General features: G+C 36.2%; 1 protein-coding gene across 1 annotated transcript in view; it reads left to right on the forward strand.

Moving 5' to 3' along the window:
- Positions 1 to 262: 262 nt before the first annotated feature.
- NRG3 (neuregulin 3) overlaps positions 263 to 24,050 on the forward strand; it is a 244,431-nt gene continuing 220,643 nt past the window's right edge. Inside the window, exons 1-2 of the mRNA XM_009888979.1 lie at positions 263 to 350; positions 1,983 to 2,112. Coding sequence (XP_009887281.1) covers positions 263 to 350; positions 1,983 to 2,112 — 218 coding nt within the window. The remainder of the gene's footprint in view (positions 351 to 1,982; positions 2,113 to 24,050) is intronic.

A 24,050-nucleotide genomic window follows, 5' to 3' on the forward strand; every position in this document is an offset into this window, starting at 1 on the left:
AGTATATTAGATCCTGGTCCTTTCCCCCACAAAGTGGGTAGGAATTTAAACTTTGAGAATTAAGATTGTATATGAAGATTGAGCCATGGCTCTATGGAAATCATTGTCTACTTTGAAAATCACACTTCATTAGAAAAATCCTTGTCTTAGTAAAGAAAATAAAAATATCTGTCAGTCAGATACCTTCCTCTGAAAATTTCATTTTATTGTCGATTAATCCAACGGGATTGGAAAGGTTAAAGAGATATATTACAAGACAGAAATGGTAGATCAACCTGACAAACTGTCAGCCTATTCCAAATCTCATTATCTAACTACGTATTCCGAAGTTATACCCAACAGTCCAAACTGTAATTGATTTTCTGAATTGTGTTGCAGGGGTGTACCAACGGACCTCTAGAAACCTACAGATGATGTACCTGAAATGAATCAGTCCATAGTGCATTGGTTGTGTTAAGTTCTCGGTCAATTTTTGTGACTGGTGAAACAAATTAGCATCACCCTTAGGTTTTTGGCTTTTTTTTTTTTTTTTTCTTTCTTCTGTTGTCATGGGTTTTAAGAGGGTTTTTTAGGTTGTTACCATATTAACTGCTTGCAGTGGGTTGACCCTGGCTGGACACCAGGTGGCTACCAAAGCTGCTCTGTCCCTCCCCTCCTCAGCTGGGCAGGGCAGAGAAACTATAATGAAAGGCTCGTGGGGAGAGATCAGGACAAGGAGATCGCTCAGCAATTACCATCACAGGCAAAACAGACTCAACCTGGGGAAATTAATTTATGTCCAATGAAATCAGAGGAGGATAATGGGAAATAAAAACTAAATCTTAGAACACCTTTCCCTCCACCTCTCCCTTCTTCCCGGGCTCAACTTTACTCCCCGTTTTCTTTCCCTCTTCCCCCTGAGCAGTGCAGGGGGATGGGGAATGGGGATTGTGGTCAGTTCATCACACGTTGTCTCTGTCGCTCCTTCCTCCTCAAGGGCAGGACTCCTCACATTGCCTCTGCTCCAGCATGGGGTCCCTCCTATGGGAGGCAGTCCTCCATGAACTTCTCCAACATGGGTCCTTCCCACAGGCTGCAGTTCTTCACAAACTGCTCCAGTGCTGGTCCTTTCCACAGGATGCTGTCTTTTAGGATATCTGCTCCACCGTTAACCTCCATGGGCTGCAGGAGGACAGCCTGCCTCACCATGGTGTTCACATGGGCTGCAGGGGAATCTCTGCTCCGGCACCTGGAGCACCTTCTCCCTTCCTTCTTCACTGACCTGGGTGTCTGCAGGGTTGTTGCTCTCACATATTCTCACTCCTCTGTCCTGACCACTGCTGGTGTTGCGCAGTTTGATTTCTGTTTCGTTTTGGTGGGTTTTTTTCCTTCTTAACTATGTTATCCCAGAGGCGCTACCACCATTGCTGATGGGCTCAGCCTTGGCCAACGGCAGGGGCGGCTTGGAGCTGCATTGGCTCTGTTGGACATAGTGGAAGCTGCTAGCAGCTTCTTGCAGAAGCCACCCCTGTAGCCCCCCCCGCTACCAAAACCTTGCCATGCAAACCCAATATGCTAATCTTACTCATTTTTCGTGGAAAAAAAGTTGTGTATTGTATTTAAAACTGTATTTCTGTGTATTAATATGAAATTATTGTTCTGGTTCAAGAATACCAAATAGGTGTGTTTACATTTTTAGAAAAGATACTTTGGAAATCGGAAGTGGTTGAAATTACACTCAACTTTGCTGCAGTCTAGTTTGGTTTTCTGCTAATATTTCCAAATAGAAGATTCCTTTTGAGAATCTTTTCAAGGAGCTTGATTGGAAATAATACGGCAGTCACATTGAAGTTTGCTTGCCCTGTGCTTTTGCTTTCTGTTAATTAGTCTGTCTTGATCAGTTGATGTTACTGAGACCAATTTGATCAAATTTATTTAAGATATACTTCAAGAACATTCAGTATTTAGCCTTACAGCATTTCTTTCCTTTGTTTTCTCCATAGATACTACAACGTATTCCACTGAGCGGTCTGAGCACTTTAAGCCATGCAAAGACAAGGATCTTGCATATTGTCTCAATGAAGGGGAATGCTTTGTGATCGAAACCTTAACAGGATCGCATAAACACTGCCGGTAAGTCATTTGCGAAGAAGTTGCAAAAAGTCTTCTGTCCAAGGGAGACAGCATTAAAAAAAATAAGCATTCAGACTTAAAATGTTATAAAGCAACGGAATTTGCTTCCAGTTTGATTGGATCTCTCACAGTTGATTTTTTTTTTTTTATTTTATTAGTCTGTAATATTTGTAAATACAGATATGGAAATACAAAAAGCAACATTTTAATTACTTTTATAGATAAGAAAAATCTTTCTATTTTCTAATCATATATATAATTAAGGATTAATGTTTTGCTTTGTTTTTTACATATTAAAATCTTATCTTCCTCTGCATACCAGAAGCGTTCCTTTATTTTGGGTACTCAAAGTAGAGCTTTGACAATAGCTGTATGCACTGTTCAAGGAGAGAAAGGAAGAGTTGTTCAGTTAGTTTTAGGAATTAGGTTTTCACAAGTTTAATTAGTGAAAGATAAAATGGACTGTAGTAGCCATCTGAACCTGCTATATAGCTCTTCTACAGTTTTATGCTCCTGAATTTCTGTTGGTCTATGACAACGTTGAATGTATTTAAAAGAATATCAGAAAAGAAAACCAGATCACCAAATGTAATTATTCTAGATGTAGTGGCCAGTAAAAGGGAGCGATATGCAGAAGGAACACTGTAACGTCTTCCTAAAGATGAGAATTAAAAAAAAAACCCAAAAAAACTCAATTATTCAAATGACCTTTTAAACAGAAATGTTCAAAAATTAAAACCTCTACTTTTGATGTTTTAATCTACTCCTAAGGTACTGTATTTGGCATACAGAAGGTATATCTAATATGCTTATATACCTGAATTCTAAACTAAATTCTAAGCTTTTCTGAATGATTTCTAATTAGTCTGGTAAATTTATTAGTTAATTTCTTTAAACAGACTGTTCCAGTAAACTGTAGAAATTAAACTTCTAACTGTCTACAGGAGTATATCTCACAAGAGATGTCTTTTTGGGGGTTTTGACTTTCAAGATCTTTGCTGTTGTCTGCCTTTGCCACGTTCCTGTTTATTTGCTGTGATTCTAATGCCACAGTCTTGACTAATGGTTAGAAGCTTTTCCACCCAAGCTTTTCCTCGTAACTAAACAAGCCAGAGTGTTGAGTTTTCATTCTTTCCAGCAGAGTGAAATTTTTTTATCGCGTTCTCTTGTGTAATTCTTCCAGAGGGAAATTTGGGTATCGTTTGTGAATCTGTTAGCTCCTATGTGTAACAGATTTGCATTGCTTGTACAAGTTTCAATCATTGACACATTCTCTGGGAATTAAACATCTGCTTATTTCAGTGGGTACTTTGAAGTGTGCAAAACAAAAAGACATGTATAAGGCAATAAAAATTCATATAGCAAGAGAATATTTAATATTTAAAAGGTGATTAAACGTAATATAATGCTTTGTTTAATTCTGTACGGACCTTCAACACTGCAAGCAGCAGCTTGTTCAGAATCACTTTTATGATACTGGTATGTATGTCATTAATGAATTTTAATTTGACCTTCAAATTCTGTATCTCTACGTTGGTAATAGACTATATGTTTCTTTGTCTGGGCCAGTGCTGTAGTGAGTGGGGTGCAGGTTTCTTCTATCTGTAGCTTAGAACCATGCTCTGAAATAACAGCTAGAATGTACACATACAGAAAAATACAATATTGATGTACTGTATTTGTCCTCCAACTAGGAAAAAAAAAAAGTAATTTTCCCTGAGAATGAAAGGGTTATGGAATTCCCATTGCAATTATAAGACTCATTTGAATACAGAATTATGAAGACTTAGAGAGTGAAATGATACTTTGTTCTTAGAATCAGGCTGCATTGTGTATTCTCATTGGGAGTTTGATTTTGCATCTGCTCTGGGAACAGAGCACCAATTTACTGAAATGGGAATTTGCCATGTGGAACAGCTGCAGATAGAAGACCTTGATGTAGCAAAAAAACTTTCGTCCCACTTTGTCAGGTTTAAAGAGTGTTAGCAGATGATATGCTTAAACTGTTGTGCAGTTGTTCTTGTTGTGTGTACGTGTTTAAGGACAAATACGCTAACGATTGTTAAAATGAGAAAAAAAGATTTGATAGCAATTAATAAATCTTTGAGTTACATCCTGGACCTCTTCTCTATGCTCATGAACTATACTGTCAGTGCAGTCTCAACTGGCAGTTCAAGCACCTTTCAGAGTTGACAAAATTCGTCACACTCTTGTTGGACAGTAGGAGATGAGCACATGTCGCATTCCAGCAGTCAGTAATGCCATTGGCAGCTGGATCTTGTAGAGCACTGGCTCTATAACTTTTTTCTGCTTTGAGAGACATGTGCCTTATCTAGTTTGGACCTGTAATTGTGGAGAGTGGGATTAGCATGCACCCTTGGTAAAGGCCAAGAGGGAGGCCATGTTGCAGGAGACCACTGGGAGTGCTATAAGTGAGGAGGTCTGAAATAGCCTTGTGTATTCACCTTCCATTCTTGTCCACCTACAGAGGATGTGTCCTGAATTCAACATATATTTTTTTTTTTTTTAGCTTAGTTGACAACTGGAGGAAAAAAGTATAGAAATTATTATAGTTTCAAATTATGCAATGCCATTTTTGTTTGAACTTCTACATTTTACTCACTGTCTCTTGGTGAAAATTTGCCTGGGGATGTAAACTGGCAGAGTTCTCCCGGATGGTTAAGTAACAAGATACACTGGATGTTGTTTTTGCTATTTTTAAGGTGTGACTTCAGTATTTATTTTTGTGAATGGTTTAACACAAGCTGGTTTTAAGGATAGGGTAGGTCAACAGTAGGGAAACTTCATATTTAGCTTCTCCATATGCTGAATTTTTTTTCCCTGTTACTGCCTTCAGAATTTAAGCTGAATGGTCAGGGAGCTTTTCGTTGTTATTTACATAAAACAAATCAAGTACACAGTCAACACTGACATGTTGGCATTTAACTGGATATTAAATAATGTGGGCTTTAAAAAGTTTAGGTTTTCTCTCTACAATTTTATTTCAAAGACCCTGTCTCAAGTAACTCTGGGTTTTTGGGCTTGGGGTTTTTTTTGGTGTGAATCTTCCTACATTTTTTCTTTTCAGTCCCTTCATTTTCTTCTGATTGCCTGTTTAGGACTGGAAAACACAGGATGAATGAGTGGCTAAAACGTCTGAGGGGAGAAGAGAATTGCACTGTTAAATTTCTCTTCTGAAAGAAGCCATTAAGGCTATTGTGTACGCACTGGAAATCTTGGCATTGGCAATGAACTCTAATGTACTCTTTATAGATATGAGTATGTTGGATGAGATATTCCTTTTGTCCTTAGTTTGTGTCCTTCATCTCTTCTTCACGAAGCAAGCAGTATAAAACCTGAATAAGTTGTCTAATGATGGAGGGTGAAAGAGTAGACTCACACATGCCCAGTAAACAAACATCATTCCCGGTTATCCAAATTACAGCAGGTTGTACATACGCATCCAAAAGAACACTACTGTGGTTACTGTCCCAGAGTTTTCAGATTTCAAAGGAGAATCTAGTTTTGATGCATTCCTCTTGTTCTGATGAATTTTGAGCTTGGTGATCTTGATTTTTTTATGCATAAAAATTTCCATTTTTACACTTAGTTGATGAAAAATTTATACCAGCATTGCTCAGCTTTGTTTAAAATCTGTCCAGAGACCAGAAGGATTGAATTCCCTTTTAATGAAGGTCCAATTTGAATAAATGTTTATATGCTGGAGGTTTAATTGTGAGTCTTTTGCACAGTAGTAACTGTTATCCAGGCATAGCCCTTGCTGTCAGTAAAAGCAGGAGAAAGGGATCAAACAGATTGGACTTTAGAACAGTTCTGAGCATGGCATATGATACGTGCACTTAACCATAAGTTAAAAATCTAAAAAGATAAGATCATTTCCCCGTTTGAGTTATGTGGCTTGCTATCTAGGCTTTTGCAGTCTGACCTAGGTGTTTTAAAATACCAGCTACTCCATTTTGTGTGTTCACCCCATCTTGTATTTCAGTGACGCTTTCTCAGAGTGCTTCCAACATGTAAGTAAAGCAAACCCAGAAAATTATTCACTGTTGAATAGCATTGAGTAAATAAAACATTTCATTGGTGTGACAATATTACAAGGTTAGTTTCATCAAAAATAGTCCATTGCATTAAGCTGACAATGTAAAATACAGCTACAAGAGTTTAAAGGGGGAAGAAAGCTGTGCTTAAAATTTAGGATACTTTCTGTGTCAAGGTCAATCAATGGACCTCCTGTTGTGAAAATTATTGGCTTATGAGCATAGCTGTGGCACATACCTAGATTATATTTGCATAGTTGCACACATCATTATCTGGAAATGCTGCCATTTTTACTTTCCTATTTACTTTAGAAAAGCTGAGGTGAACTTGAAATACCACACTAGGTAGCTCCAAGCTGTTGTTAAGCAACTATATTTTAATATAGATATGACATTGCATTATTATTCTATCACCTGCTTCTTCAGCAGTGCTTTTCAACTTGTGGTTGCCTTCAGCAATGTGGTTGTTTCTGTGAGCTCAAATGAAATAGCCTGTGTGCCTAAAGCTTTGTGACTGTGATACTTCCCAAACTCAGGCCTGTAAGAAGTCAGGAGGCAGAAATTCTGGCCAAGAAGTTTCACATGGACTGCACGTCCCAAGGCTAGAAACAGCTCGGCCATGTTCATAGTTATTTACTAGCACTCGAGACAGTGCTAGTAAACAACAAATGAGTAAAAGCCTTTATTTCTTTAAGCAATATTAGTAACAAATCTGCAATTTGACTACTTTTCCCTTTTTTTATTGGAAAACCTCATGCTTTTCTTGTCTAGTTTTAGATATTTTGTTTCTTTCATGCAAAAACAAACAAACAAACAAAACCAAAAACCAAACAAAAAACATCCCCCAAAACCCTTCTGTGCATTTTCTTTCAAGCTCCTGCCCCTTGAGATTAAAGGAAGACATTGCATGACTTTGCTGTCACACACCTGTTTTATCGTTTTAAACTGGTTTAGATATGAACCGTGGAAAAAAAAAAAAAGGTTTCTAATCTTCAAAATGAAATGGTGGAAATCCCAAGACATCTGTAGGACTCGTACTTGTTACCTAGGTATCGTAACTTTGGTGTTATCTAATCTTACGTGATTTTTACCATTTCATCTGAATTTTTCTGTAATCAACACATAAGATTTGAGCTCATTTCATTAGAATGATTTGATCAGAAGCAAAACTAAATTATTTTGTCCAAATACTAAACTTCACCTTCATAAAAACAGTACTTTCTCAGTTATCCATACTCTTTTTCTTGATAGTCCCCTAAAATTAAAATCCTTCAAGTCTGATATTATGGTATAAGAATTCCATAAATAACAAATAGTTTTTAAACATAAAAATTGAGTATTTTAACATTCTCCCCTGGTGAAATACTGCAAGGACATATGTGATATGCACACTAAACATGGCTGTATTCAATAACACCTGATTCATGCTTTTGTAATTTAACATTCAGAAGATAGAGACTCTTGAGAAAGCTTCTTGTCAAAGTACTTTAATTGTTGATTAATTTTCACAGTCTCAACACTCCATTTTCAGTGGTTTTTATTTACAGATTTTCCCCTAGATTACTGCATTTAGCAGTTACTTGCCGCCTTCAATCTTCTGTAACTTGTGCAGTAGAAAATACTTTCAGCTTCAAAAATATATCTATGCAAATTGAAAAGTCTTACAAAGTTCAATTACTTTCAGATATCTGCAAAACTGAGTGTTTTAATGCAGCAGTGTAACAGTCTGTATTTCAAACATCATGACAGATGTTTCCCTTCATGTGTTTACAAAAATTCACCCTTCAGCACATGCTGAAGTTTTTGAGTACTGCAATAAATTGCTGTTTATTACCGTTGTTGCTGTTCAGATAGTATCATTCCATCAAGCAGCTCTATGCACCAGAGCAGTCACTGGCAAAACGTCTATTACCCATTTATCCCTCTTAAACATTTTCTGAAAACAAGTTTGTAGTATTCTTATTATTTGGGGAAGGATAAATTAATTCCATGGTGAAAACAAATCCAGAATAAAACAAAGCTTTGTATTTAGTGATAGTTTTAAGTTTCTATTGAGATGCTATAGTCTGTATTCATAGTATTTCAGGTTTTATTTGCTTTCTGCTGAGCACCTTAAACAGGCCAGATTTTCTAAAGACTTCCTTTTGAAAAGCTTTGACTACTAGAGAGTATTAATTCCCTGGTTCGATTTCTGTCTTTTGAAGTCATGAAATTTACACTCCTGCTTCAGGTTATGATGAAGATTTCCAGTCAGAGTAATAAGGTAAAAGCCACAATACTGTACACATAGAATGCCCACCAAGATATTTAAATTACACACTGATTTAACTTAATTCACCTGTGATTCATTTGATTTAAGCAAATAGCCATAAAAAATAAAATAAAATTCGTATTGTTTGAAATACTTGTTCAAATTAATATTATTGAAAGAGTTTGAGGAGGAAAAAGAAAGGAGAAACTGTGTATCCATAGTTAATGTTGAAGCTTAAGAGAATTTACATATTTTAAACTTATGTCAGCATAGAGGACTGGAAAACTGTAGAATTAACATCTCTCTCACACAATATTAAAAGACTAATGTAAATCTAGTTTTAGTTAATGAAGTATGGGAAAACATAGTTACAGGCTTAGCATGTCTCCCTGCCTACTTTTTTTTTTTTTTTTAAGTCAAACATTTTTAATTCACAGATAACAGGGTTAATTCTTTCATTTATGTGTGTACACACTTATTTCCCAAACATAAAAGTAGTATAATTTCTAAGAGCAACCAGTAGCATGAGTGAAACAAAAATATTTCTGGAAGCTTTAAGTAAACTATCATCTCGTTCTGGAGGACTGGAAGAGAAAGAGACCGAGTTTGGCTCCCTTTGCATTTAGAAAGATCCCTTCGGTTGGCTGAAGTAAGAGTTGGGCTATAACCTTGAATTTCAGTAGACAGAAGTGAGAAATGTAGTTGCCGGCTCAGCAGCCGAGATAGCTTTTTCTTGAGGCTGCTAATAATTCTTGGATTTCTTGATCTGGCACCTAAGCGGGAGATTAGGAAGCAATGCTGCACTAGCATTTATTCTCATGTCTCACTAGCAAGAACACTTAAAGCTGGTGGAACCTTAAATTTTTATCTCAACCTTTTCTTGTGCCTACACATGTTTCTGAAGCTGTGTCTTATCATTATAGGTTAGCAAGGCATCTTGATTGTATAGCACATCTCTACTGGTAGAGATTACTCAAATCCATTCTATATAAAATACAAACTTCCAGGAAGAAAGTTGATCTGTCAGTGGAAGAAAGTGCCTCTAAACTGCCTCCTGTTTCCTGGTTCTAAGGGAAAATAAAGTTAAGTGACCTACAGAAAGCTATTACTCAGAACACGCTCTCTGAAACGAAATACAAGATGGAAAGGTATATTCTGAAAATTGGAAAAATACAAATAACGTTCTTCCCCTGCAAAGGAATATTCCATCACTTTTTAAGAATTAGTTTTTTTCCCCTTGTTTTCCAAAACCTGCCGGTGACAAAAGGATTGTGTAGCTTCTATAGTACACACAAAGTATTTGTAGAAAAGAAAACCTTTAAAAGTATGGGTGCAAATATTGATGGCATACATTGCATCTGGTTTGAAGTTAATGTATGCAAATATTCTGCCATCAAACTCTGCTTTAAATTAACTTGGAAATGAGTTAGTGGTTTTGTTGTTGTTGTTCTTGCGTCCCTTAGGCAAGAAGGAATTTGTGAAGTGCGTAATGCAGACATCTGAAAACTCTCATTTAAATTCTCATCCTTGCCAGTGTCTTAAGTACACTGAAAGCAATAGCATTTCCAATCTAATCCTATCTGCAGACATTCTCCCAGAAGATCTGCTGGAAAAAATCTTGCTAGGAGAAGAAATAAACTCTGGACAATTGAGTCATTTAAATAGAAACAAATGCCAACTATATCAAAATGCTAACTACCAAAACTTTAATCCACCAGTACTCTAGATAAATCTAAATGAGAAGAACAAACAAAACCACCTGTTTCCTCAGTCCCTCGCTCTGCAAAGAAAGCCCTTCCTACCGTCTCAAATGGGAAGAGGGCAAGTGAGACAAAAATGTGTGGATTCTGTACTGTTACAAAACCTGAGGTATCTAATGTTAGACAGGCAGGTAAACTGTCATAGATGACTTATGTTAAAGAGATAAATAATCCAGTTTGTATTCTGTACCCATTACTGTAATGTTTAGGAATGAATGGTTGGTTTGAACTTCAAACAAGTTCCTTGAAGTTAGCCTGGTGCAGATGGGGATGAATTTTTCAAGCAACCTGCCGATAGCATCTAATTAGAAGCACATTTGTATAAAGTGTTTTCAGAGGTATCTCCAGAAGGTTTTAATGAAACATCTTTTTGGGCTGTATTTTTGCATTATCAGCCACTTTGTTAGATCGAAAAAAGCTGTTTTTATAAGAATTACGCTGTTGAAGAAGGCTAGTGTCAGAAGCTGAGAGTAATAACTTGACTCCTACTTGAATCAGCATACAAATTTTGAGGTCAAACTCCAAGGTGCTCATGGTAGTTATGATGTGCCAATGACATCTTGTTAATCGCATTATTAAAATATAAAGGATATATGACAGGGGAATGCAAAAGTCAGAGGTTATCTCTGGAATTACTTCTGAAGGGCAAGCCTCTGCTATAAATGACAGATGATATAAAAATTAAGTAAAAATGGCTAAAAATTATTGTTTAGCAGTCTGAATTATTATAGTGGGCGTCACGGGAGATTATTATCACTAAACAGTTGGGGAAAGCGTTTTTGCTTGACATAAAGCTTGTTGAAAGAACAGAGAGGGATGTTACTGCCTTTAGGCACTATTTCTTTTAACTGTTCTGAAGTTGCAACTCATGGAAGCAGTACGGATGTTTCAAACTTTAAAAGCAACTATCTATGAATTTCTTCAAAATTTGTAAGACAAAGGAGTTCTGATCAACAGTATTGGAGACCTTTTAGATATTCTTTCTTGATGTTTACAGCTCTTTCTTATGGGGCACCTTGGGTTTATGATGTCATTTAGATGCACAGCTATGATGGGGAAAAAGTGAGGTCTGAAGGGATTATAGTTTTGGAGGATTTATATGGCGAAACTATTCCAGTAAGTAAGGGAGAAGGATAATTGGCTTTTCCCTTAAATCTTGATATTATTCAAGCAAGTTCAATCCACAGTAGCCAATTTGGAGACAAAGATGCATTAAGATTATCTTTTTTCAGAGATTTTGCAATTACTTATCTTTCAGATACAGTGTCTGTCTATGGCAGAATGTTGTCAAAGGGATATTTATATGTTTATATATTTTAATGTATTTAAAAATATATATTTATATATTTACAATGTCTTGCTAGGCACTCAGTGTATGAATTTCAGTATTTAAAGGACTTTGCGTCTTGGGAAAATAGAGAAACACATCATAAAATATAGAATATTGCAGAAAACAAATTTCTGATGCATGGTATTTCCTGTGATGTTATGGCTGTTGGACAAGAAAGATGTATTTCAGACCATGGTATGACTATATATATGATTTGATAGTTTATAGCTCACTATGTCATTATCAGAATAACTTCTAAATAGGGTTTGTTGTTATCTGAAACTAAGATTCTGGTCACTTCTAAAAGTTAGATGTTCGTAACTGGCCTTACATGTACTTAATTATGTCCTGGACTGATTTCCATAGGAATACTACAGTTGAATGAAATTGGAAATTTCCATTGTGTGTTATATTAGTATATATATTTTAAATAATTACTTTAAACAAACTGATAAATGTTGCAACTGCCAACACTTTTCTTTCCCTGCGCTTCTCTGTTCTGCTCAGTCACAGCAATCTCATTTACAAGTGACTTCTGCAAATTTGGTTATGTGTGGCCATCCATTCTTCCCTCTTCTCTTTGTGTACTTAATTTTGTGCATAAAGAAGTGACTTGAAGAACAGTAGCTGGGATAATTAGACTTAGTGATGTCCTGTTATCTTTTACTGCCTTATGATCTGAAAATCAGAAATTTGATATTAAAGTTCTCCAATATGAAGGCAAAGGAAAAAATTATTAGTAGTAATTTTTGGGGGATGGGGACTTGGAGTGAACTTATTTGAGAAATTTTTTACTTCGATTTGCAGAAAATAGAAGCAAGCTCCAGAGGTTTGATATGTTTTTCGTTATGTTATACATTTTGTTCTTGTTTTTTGCAGGATGGAATCAGATGATTTTTAAATATCTAGCCTATTTCTCTACAGGTTCCTCCTGCCATGCTTTTTTTTCATGTTTCCCTTCAAATTAAAATTGGACCTCTGGGAAATTCAAAGGCAAAAGCTTGTTATTTTGTCCTCTTTCAACTAAAAAAACCCCCAACCTCAAGGCTTTTGGTGTCTTTGAATTTGTAAACCATAGAGGACCATGTTCCTGCATAGAGGGATAGAGAGAAAAGAGGAAAAGAAAGAAGAGCAGAGCTAGCTCTTAGTTGGTATAAAATACATTTCTGATTTGCCAAGATTTGTAGGTCTTGTATTTAAGTGCTTTGAGAAAAAGTTACAAATTATTGAGTAATGAAAACACAGCCGGAAACACTCAATATTTTTGGTGTCTTTAAGGCCACTCTGGGTAGGATGGGACCCTTTCCCAGTGTCTTGGGCTTTTTCAGGGTCCAAACGTGAACTCTTATATTTATTTTGCATTTATTGAAAGTCATGGGTATTGGTGCCACAGTGTATATTATAAATGTCTATGTGCATTGAACCGGAGGAGGGATTTTGAAGACCAGCACTATGAGAACACGTCGTGATAGTAGACATTTTAATAGCCATTTCTCTTAAGTATCTCTGATTAATACTGAATCTGCAGTTTCAGTAAGGGGAACATTATATTATTAGAATCAATTTGGTGCTTAGAATTAATTGATGACAGACATAAAAAAGCAATACATGCAGTGTGTACCTGAAGAATAAAGCCAACAAAAAGTCGTCCTTACAGTATACATTTATTATGCCTTTTTTAGTCTTATTTTCAGTTATCACCATTAACAGGAATTTTCTTCTCTTTAGAGTTCTGTCACCTTTGGTAGATGTTTAATAGAATCATAGAAAACATGGCTCAAAAAGGATCTGAGAATGCCATTCATGGTCATGCAAAGGCAGTGAACTTCTGACAGGTCTTTTTCTGACCTGCTCTGAAAAACCTCTCAGATTGGAGACTTTATAATGTTCCCAGGCAAGGCATTTGGGTGATCTTTTGTCTTTACATTGGAAGGATTTTTCTGAGGTCCAGTCTAATGCTTTTTATCAGATGTTCAAGTCTCTTACTACTTGTTCTGTTCAGCATGGAAACATTACCGCTTTCTTTGTAACTTCTTTTTACGGTTTATTTAAATTTATTGTTTCTTCCACACAATACACCTTTCTAGAGGCTAACTTTTCCAATCTTACCTCAAAAGCAATGCTTTTCAAATTTTCAATTCTGGGTCTACAAAGTTTAACTAAGTTTAACTCATGAGAATGATTTTACAAAGGAGTTTAAGTCACTTCTGGGGCAGAAAATGAAGACTGATTCAGTCTTGTTAGTTGCTGTTGGCAACATCCATGCAGATTGGCCATTGGTTGCATCCGTGCAGGTTGGCATGTAGCTGTTATACTTGCTTTCCGATTTCAGGTGTGGTAACTTTGCAACTATAACACAAAGGTTACTTTGAACTAACACTGTCTATGCAGTGTAGGATCAGCTAATGCTTTCAGTCACTCAGATGGCTAGTCTGCATAAAAATGCTTATTAATAGGGGAAAAAAATCTGTGCGTTCTAAAATATTTCAAATTGGAATTCTAAAAATAATAAAGATGGGATAAAGAATGACTGCAAGCAATAAAATGCTTCCAAACGTTTTTTCAAAAGCACTTGGGAAACAGTTTTGTTTTCTCAGATGAAATTGTCTTCAGTGAAAATTTGAGCTTATTTAATCAAATTCAGCTTCTATATATTGAACAGGCTTTTTTGTTCGGTTGTGTGTCATCCTGTCCTGTGTCCCGTCCTGTCCCATCCCCCCCAGTTCTTCTTTTTCAACCAAAAATTTTTTTTTTTTTTTTTTTTGTAGAAGGAAAGCCAACAGTGTTGAGACTGTTACTTAAAACTCAATGGGGAGTGTAATACCAGTGACTATATTTTTATAACAAAACTCCAAAACATCAAACTTTCAAGTCCCATTTTTGCCTGATGGGCAAGATGAGTTCTTCTGCACACCATTAGCTGGTAAAATATTTCATCTGTGTAACCAAAAAAACCCAAACAAAACAAACAAACAAACACCCTATTGTTGGGGGACAAAAAGAGGATAAAAGGCAGAGTCGAAATACTGACTTTCTCTAACTTCTTACTAAACTCTTAAAGAGGAGAGGTGTGTAATGATGGCTCCTTGGTGGGCATACGGTTTTTTGTTCCCTCCAAAGTTATATTAGCCACAGGACCTGCTGTGACCTTAGTGCTACATGTGTTGCTCATCTGTTATTTTCCAAGGTGATCACCCCTGGAGTAAATGTGTAACTTGCTGTTATATTTGAAGTCTCCATTAGTGAAGAATCAATTCCCATTGGAAGCAAACCTGAGGATCCCACGTATCCTATTTTCTGTTGCATAGCCTAGGATACTGCTTGTGATCTGTGAATGTGCTGTGGTAGATCATGTACCAAACACTGTAATTGAGCAAGTGGGAACAAAAAAAAAAACAAACCAACAAATAGGCAGTGTGTACACTATGAATGTTTAACACTTGTCAGAAAATCCTTATGATGTAGGGTCATTACTGTGTTTGCTGAAAAGCACCATAAGACTCAGCAGAGCTTTAGTTCAGTGTGTTTAAGCAGAGCTTTAATTCTGAATAGAGACATAATATTTTATTTAACATGTATATTTTAAATCTCTGGAGAGTATCACAACCTAATGAATTTAAATTATGCCTTATTTTTTTATCAGCAGTGATTGCTGAATATGAAATCTAGCTTTAAAGTGCTGCTTTTAAATTCTGTATTTTGAACATATCACTAAGTGTTTGGTTATATATTTTACTTTTGTTGGAAGGTGCAAAGGAAGCACTGCATATTAACTATAAATTGATTATTAAATCACCATGTTCTTCAAGAAAGATGACCGAACAGGTCTAAAAATTTGGACTTACTGAGTTATAGCGTTTTCCACTGTCTTAGCTTTGAAATAAATGCAAACAGAAAATACATCGTCACTGCACAGATTATTGCATTTTTAATTATTGTCTTCTGCTGATGTTTAATCTGAAAGGAAATTTGTCCTGACCTCATCAGGTTGCCAATGTAAGTTGCTTTCTGCATACCTGTGAGTCTGTATTTCTTAATATCCTTTATTTTCCTGGCAAGGACCTGCAAATGCTGCAGTTCCTTCCCTGAAAGTGCAGACCCTGCATGGTTTAGGAGGGCTGGAGCTGGTGTGTGAATTTTCTGCAGTATTCAGCAGGTTTCAGTTGTCCTGATCAAGGCCTTCTTACTCCTTGCTACAACAGCAATAATATGGTAATTGGAGCAAAATTAAAATTGTCTAGTAAATCATGAACTCTAAGTACTCAATAAGTCACTGGATTTCTTTTTACATCAAGCTGAAATTGCATGATTGTAATTAGCTTTTACACCTTGAATGGAAATGGCAACACTGTGATAAATTGCAAGGTAATACAAAATTTACAAATTCTGTAAATTTTTTCCATTTTTTTGGTAAATATTTTTGTAATAATAAACAAAAATACAAATTAAAAAAACAAATAAAAATCAATATGTGAAAATTCAAGGTCTCCAATTACAATGTCTAGCTTTCACAGTAACAATATTTTGCTCTTGGAGCAAAATATAGTGAAACAAGGAAGGTTAGCCAATTTTAAAATTTCCTTATAAAAATGTCCTTAATTGTGGATAATTTAAACATATCGGCATACTCTGGGAATAAGTTTGAATTTCACTTTATATTGGATACTGTAGTCATGTCTGTAGTTTCTGTTCTTTGGTGGAATGTAAACAATTTGAAGTCTGAGCCGTGGTACAAAAAAAAAAAGAATATTGCTGTTAAAGAAATGATATCAAGAAAGCTGGGTGTAAGGTATAGTTATGTGCTTGGAACAAAGAAAAAGAATATTCTGCAAGATAAATTACAAGACATACTGGATGTTTTCTCCAAACCGTGTGGGATTGTGCTTTATTTTTAATGAAGCATGATCTGCATTAAAAGCCTTCGTATTTTGACAAAAGTTAGGTTTATATGCATGTGACAGAATTTATCATCATTGCGATTTTTACTTAAAACTGTCTGAAAACCCTTTTTCTAACTTCAAGTTTAAACTTGAAGCTGCCTATTATCTCTTCATGAGGCAACTGAATTCTATGTGCAGTATATTCTTTTAGATGATATACTTGCTAGTTCTTTCCCAGGAAGCATCCTGCTTGGAGTTCAGTACTTCAATGACATCCTAAATCTCAATAGTATCATGGAAACCACATACTTTTCAAACAGAGCAGATAAATACCTCGTAACTAAAGTACTATCTAATGGGAAAGGCTGAAGACACAGTAGCTTCTTTCCATCAGCTACTACATATTTCTTAGTAAAACAGTAGTATTTGTTTCTTTTAGTGAATGTCTAAGGTCTTTGCAACAGGTATTTTGTCTGTCCCTTTCCTGTCCTATGATGGTTCATCCCAACTTCATGGGGCTTTTTTTTTTTTTTAAAGCATCTTACCAGAAAATGGGAAAATAATATTTTTGTTTGTTTTCATAGGAAGTTTATTGAGGACAGGGTAAAAAATATTTCATAATGGAGTGAAGCCTCAGTATGATCTTACTGGCCTTGGGAAGATCCCTGCAGACAGGCCACACTCCTTTGGCCTTGTTTCATACAAAAATATGGGAGGTGTTTTCTTCCATCCTTTCTTTTGATTTTGAAAAGTAAAAGCTAGAATAATAAATACAATATTTAAAGTGAATTTTAGGGGGCTGGAGTTGATGGGGTCACTCTGGCAGACTCTTTGGAACTTTGCACAGGGGCTACTCTTTGGTCACGCTGCCCCTTCTGCCCTTCTTTGTGTCCCTTTCTTCTCATTCTTCTTGTATCTTTAAGTCCCTTCTAGGGACTAACTACCTAAATGTAGAGTTTTTTGTCTTCAAGCACCATCAAAGTCTTTGTGCTGAGGAAAATAATGCATAAGGGGATGTTGTCCATAAAACTGTGGCAGAAAGTATTGGAACTTCATGTTACTGTGTTGTCCAGGGTCTATATAATTTTTGTGTTATTAGAACAATGGCCCATTTGTTTTATAAATCATTCATCATGTTGCAGAAAGCTTTCAGCTGCGTGCGCTAAATCAGTCCATATTATGGAGCAGCAGAAGAACGTGACATTGCACCAAGTCTGGCAGCGTATGTATCAATGAGTTATTGATCTAGTGTGATAGAGAAAAGCTTTGCTAAAATGGACTCAGAAAGAGGAGCATTATCTCCATATAGCAGTATTGGCTCAAATTATACAAGATGTTGAAAAAAAGGATAGTACTACTGGAGAAGGGAAAGCTTTAGGGTTTTCCTTTTCTCCATTACTTTGATCATTTTGATTGTTCCATTCAGGAAGGAGATGTGGGTATCTGTAGAGCTGATAACTAAATACTTCGGGGTTTTATTATTATTTATTATTTTTCTATTACTGCCTTTGGAGTGAGGCTGAGAATTTAGCTCTGTATATTGCAGCTTTAGAATTGCCCATCCAAATATTTTCTTCAAAACACATCGTGTTTGGCCAAAATTCTGCTAAACTGATAGAAACATTCTTTTCTGAATGGTTGTGGAGGGCTTATGGTTGCTTTTCCCTCCTTCCCTCACAAAGGCTCCTGGATCTTTGACCTGTTGATTCTGACTGGTGTGTCCCACAGGACAGGACACCCCGTGTTTTGGCTAAGTCTGACTAGACTCATGGGTTGTGTTTGTCATGAGCTTCCTTGCACAGCTACTGTAGCATCTGCTCTTCCATGTTCTGCACTATGTACTTTTTGCCAACGTGAATTTACAGAGTGAGAAACCTGCTGGAGAAGAATGCCAAATAATTAAGAAAGATGGCTCCTTTTAGCATATTAATCTGTCTTATTGAAAACCAAAATTAAAAAAAAATATTAAATGACTGCCTTGGACAAAGGCAAGCACTTAAAATTGAAGACAAGTTATTACGATCATATTTTTTTCTGTGGTAACTTGGTGGCTTTCAGTTTAAGGACAGAAACAGGATTTATATGTGACTTGCGATGATTAAAAAAAGAAGTTCACACAAGAACGGCAAAGAGCATAAATCTGTTCTAAAATACCTTAAAATTAGTATGTTATTTCTGAGAAGAGTAAGCCTGTAGTGGAATGTTCTCATACCGAAGAACAAATCACAAGGTTTTTTTCCTGAGATCTGCTGCTCTTCTCAAAGACATGAATTGTTGAGGTATCTGACTAACTGCCTTCCAGGCAGATAATGAGGGCTGTCTTGCGGCAGAGAGAAGGTGGCAAATATCAGCTGCCGTCTCATGGGGATGAATTAAAAGACCAAGCAAAGCCAGCCGCAACCAGCATTAAAGGCTATGCTATCAGATTTAACAGAGAAGGGCATCCTTCAGAGTCTTCATGTATCCCCAGTAAGACTCACTGCTTTCCACGTTGCAGACCAATGCAGCTTTATTGTTCTTCATCATTTCTAAGGTAGTTGTTTGGCGCTCTGCATTCCTTGTGAAGAATAGTTAGTGTTTCAGTTTACACAGCTTGTCAGCTAGTCTAGAAAATGAAAATATAGAGCTATTGATTACTGATATTTTATTGTTGCTGTTTTCAAAGTAAAAGTCAGTGATGGAAGTTCTCTGGGAAATTCATGACAAGTGAACCCTTGTGATTAATCCTTTACAGACTGATTTGATACTTAACTCAGGAGAAATGTGGTTTTGCCGGGGGAAAAAAAGGCAGTACCCAACTGCTGGTGGAAGAAATTTGCTAGTGGTCAATATGCCAAGCCTTTGCTTTGGGTCATGCTGGTGTCAATATCGCCTAAGGCGAAGACCAAACTTAATCTAAGTAATGATGCTAATGTGTTTAACATTTAGCCCCACGGGGTTTTCTTGCCTTTGAGTCAGAATTCAAAAAATGTAGTCATTATGTGTGAGAGACAGAAATTGTCCCTGCTGGCTTTTACGGAAAAGCTGCCTGAATAAAAGTGAAGAGAGGTTTTCAAAAGCAAGAAGGAAACACAGCTACACGGGTTCTTAGACATTTTGCGTAAGCAACTTCTTATCATTTCCTTTTAATGCAAACATGAAAGGCATGCATGAAAAATTATTTACAACTCGGATGCTGTTAAATATCAAATTAAACTTAAAATTATTAATAAAAACTAAAGTTTTTTTTTGAGATTAAAATTGTGAATTACATGGAGTCCTGGAGTAACTGTAACAGCACATTCTGTTTCATCAGTAATTGAGCAAGAAGGCAAATATCTCCTCTCCCCTAGGTGCTGCTGTACATCTAAGTAGATACATGTGGGTGCATCTTTATTGTATTTAATTCTGACTTTAGAGCAACAGGGTGAAGTCTTTAGAGACATGCATCAGTATAACGGAGAGAATGCTTTTCATAGATGTAAGAGCTATTTCCTACTTGGAGTAGTATTGTAGTAACCTGAGAAACTGAACTGCGTGTGTATCTAGTAGATCCAGCTCCTGCGTATCTTTTTTTAGGTCTCTTGCTTCTGTGTCTCACATCTGCTAGCCCAATTTTGCAAAATCCCAATTTTGCACCCCAAACTTGCGAAGAGGTTGTTTACAATTAATGATTTTGAAATAAAAGCTAACAAGAGAAAAGCATACTGATTTGATGCTATACTTAATGAGGTTCATTCAGCGTCTCATCCACTCCATCCCATCTCCTCCTCCAAAGAATGCCTGGCTATATGGTGTCTCTGACTAATTGTTGTATTGCTTGAGAAGTATCCATCTTTGTTCACAGCTCTCTTTCTGTTCTTTTATTCAGTAGGGATGAAGGTTTTAAGAGAGCTCTTAGTCCGATAGGAATGACTGTACCATACCTGTAGTGTTATTTCCAAGAATGTGATTACAAACCTTGTTTAAAAGATCGATTTGCTATATGTATTTTGAAAACTTTTGCAGCACTTTATGAACCATTTCTGATTAGAAGAATTCCTTATAAATAGATCTTAGCATGCTCACATTCTTTGCTATTAGCTCCTCATAGAGTTCACATATTTCATGTTTATAAGCCAGATAAAAATTTGGTGTCAAGAATGCTTCTTTTCAAACCACTTTTTCCTCTCATTTTTGCATAATTTTGAGTTGGTGATATTACAGGTGATATTTGACTAGATATCCTGTTAATTAGTTTTAACAGTAATTTAAGCTTAACTTCCTTGAAACCTTGAATTCATGACAAAAGCTAACAGCGTGCATGCCGTCAGTTGGTGGTTGCTGCTGTTGCCGCATTAGCACGGTGGTCAACATCTGACATCAATCTATAATTAGCACTCACTTATTTCACTTACTTAGATATTCATGTGGATTAGCTTTTTTTTGGCACAATCATTTTGGCTCACACTTTAGAAGAAAAGTCAGAAACAAAGTATTTGCAGGAATAATCAGTTATTCTAAACCATAATTTTTTGAAACATCTCAGTCAAGTTGAAGACATTTTTGTTTATGTCTGTATCTGACTTAAAGCTATGTGCAACCTGGTGTCTGTACATTGGTAGTGATAGAAGTTAGAGCTGGAGGTAACCACGAGAAACTTAGTGCGTTGCCTTTCCTCAGGGCAAAAGAAATTCCATGAAAAAACATAATATGTAGATATGCTTGTGTGTCTTTATCTAAATTTCGCATTTATTATCCGTAAAACCAAAAGAGTATGGTGCTAGCCCTTTGAAATCTCTACTGGAATTAATCATTAATCCATTGGGAGGAAAACACTGAAAACAAAGGTCTCATTTGATGCTCTTATTCTAGGTATAGCTATGGAGTGCGTAAGCACTTGCTATAACCCACTAATGTGCAAAAGAAAACATTCTACCTGTGAGTGCAAGGTGTGGTTATCACTTATTTCAAAACCAAGCCTTCAAAACTTACAGGAAACGTGTACTTAAAATATAACAAGCATAGAAAGTTGTAAGAACTTATAAGAGTAAGTTCAATATATAGAAGAGTAAGAAGGAACTTCCTTAAGGAAAGCAAGCATGGTAGGACTGCTCAAGGACTGTGCTTTCTACTGAAATTGTTTGCAACTTTTGGAAATACAAAAGCTAATTGATTTTATTCAGTGGTCCTTTGTGATAATGTCACCATAAGTTGAGGAATAACTGGTTAAAGAAGTGTACATGTTTGTGATTGCAAGATGGGGATGAGTAAATGGGATAAAAGAACATTTAGGAAAGAGCTGCAACGACTAGAATTTTATGTGCTTTGCTTTTTCTGTATATACAGCTAAAATAAAAACATCACAAAGCAAGAAGCAGTGAAACTGTCTTTTGGAAAGAACGATCATGTTCTTGTAGCAGTGGTTTTTAAAAGCTCACTCCTGTAAAACCCTGAGCACTCTGTGTTGGAATAGTAATGACTTTTACAGCATTGGCGACATCTAGTACACTGCACTATGAAGATTTTTATTTCTACCTCATTTTTGCAAGTAGTCCACAGTAGAATATTCCTGAATGCAAGAAAATGGATGAGATAGTGGTGATATATGTAACATGTTAGTAAAAAACAGACTATATGAATTTTAAATGAAGTGCAAAGTTAATTCATTATGCATGATGGGTAACTATAGTATTTGCAGAGATGAAGTTTCTAGTAAACCTTATTATGTTCTGAATTTTGGGCATCAAGATATTTGTGCTCTTCTCCAGTAGGACTTTTTGTACTTTCTTTCCTTGTGTAGTTTCTTTTTTTTTTTTTATGTTGTAAACATAAATCAGAAAAGATGCCGCATACTGACAGAAATTGAATTAATGAATTTATCTGGATATTGTTGCAGAATTATCCCAAACGCGGTTTGTTGGGTTAGATAGAACAAAAGCAGTGCTGCGTCTATAGCTGCATTTGGTAATTTTTTCATAGTTTTCAAAGATCAGATGTTTATCTGGTTTAGGTCCCGTCCCCCATGTCTGCCCCCCGCCCCCAGTTATTTTTAAGCAATAATCCGTAATCAAAGTAAACATTTGGTGAAACCAGAGATCACAGATCTGTCTCTTTAGTCCAAAGTACTCTCCTCCTGTCTAAATGTTAATTTTGGCTTGTTCATCTGGTATTTTGCCATAGGTGTCTAATATTAATCTCAGGCTCACCACAGCACAAAGTGAGTTACTCTTAATCTTTTAATTATTTGTTCAGTTAAATCCCTTTCTGAACTAGATTCTGGCAGTGCATCCTTAAGACCCTGGGAGCACTATGGCTGTGTGGGGGAAATGGTCAGTGTATCCCAGACATAGCAGTTTCACCCCAAATACTTCTTATTTCTTGAGTTTATGCTCCATATCAGGAATGTGTGTTATACTCTCTTGGTGAATGTACCCGTTGGGCAAAAGCTTTTTATCCTACAGAGATTAATCAACATTTTCTCCCCCCGCCCCCCCCAAAAAATAGAAAAAAAAAATTGCATTGAAGCATCAGAGAGTTGTTAATGAATTGTCCTAGCAGCAGAACTTGGGGAGGGTAGCATGGAGTAAAGGACTGGGAGGAGCGGATGTTAATGTCTCATCCTCAGCTGTGTCTTTCCTGGATGAAGGTCGAAGCTCTGACCGGCGCAAAAATCTGTGTTCTCCCAAGCATGTTTTCCAGGAAGGGCATAATCCCACTTATACAAACACTTCCAGACCCAGGTTTTGTGAAGGTAGGCTCTTTTTGTTCATGGAAATGGAATGCCAGTCAAACTGTGAAGTATTTTGAAACCAGACAGGTTTAGAGCAATGACTTGGATTTTTCCAGTAAAATACCTGGAATATGCAGGAATATGCTGTCACCCTTTTTCTGTGTTTAACTTTTAAATCCTGATAATTTTCTGCCACACTTACTGTCCGAGCATGAGAAAGCTGGCATTAAAAAGCATAATAATTACAATCTGACATAAATTTTTAGGTAGGGGTTATATTGCTTAATCATTTACTGATCTCCATAATTATGAAATTATGCTGGAGGTTGGCTGCTGATCATCTTCTGCTTCATGCAAAAAATGGTTAAGGTGTCTGAAAAATTAATTGGAAATCCAGTAACTGAGAAAAAAATTATAGTAACTCAAGACAATATAGCTCCAAGGAATAAACATTGTGTATATGTATTTAAAGTATAAAAATGTTTCATATATATACAAACACATATATGTGTACACATATGCGTGCACAAGAAGGGTCGGTCTCAGTTATTCAGTGATAAGTAACAAATGAAAGACTTTTGCAGTAGTAACAGATTGGAAAATTCATTATTACTTAGCAGAGAAGTAAATCATGTACAGGATCTAAATTTTTTAAAATATTATAATTCCAAGCCTTGTGCACAATAATACAATATTCACAAGTAAATTTACGAGTACACATGGCTCTTCAGGGTGTCAGGTAGAAAATTTCTTAGTGGTGATGTTGAAAAAAGCTAGACAACTTTGTATTTTCTTTGGGAAACTTTGAAGGATTATTTATTTATCCAGGCATCCTTTTTTTTTTTTTTCTTTCCCTGCAGACACTTCTGCTCTCCTTTCTGTAATTCCAAATTCCTTTCAAATTGGTTGCTTTATGTATAGTTACTGAGAGGACCCAATAATTCACAAGCATTAAAAAGGAAAGCAGG

Source organism: Charadrius vociferus, unplaced genomic scaffold, assembly GCF_000708025.1.
Source record: "Charadrius vociferus isolate BGI_N301 unplaced genomic scaffold, ASM70802v2 scaffold637, whole genome shotgun sequence".
Lineage (NCBI taxonomy): Eukaryota > Metazoa > Chordata > Aves > Charadriiformes > Charadriidae > Charadrius > Charadrius vociferus.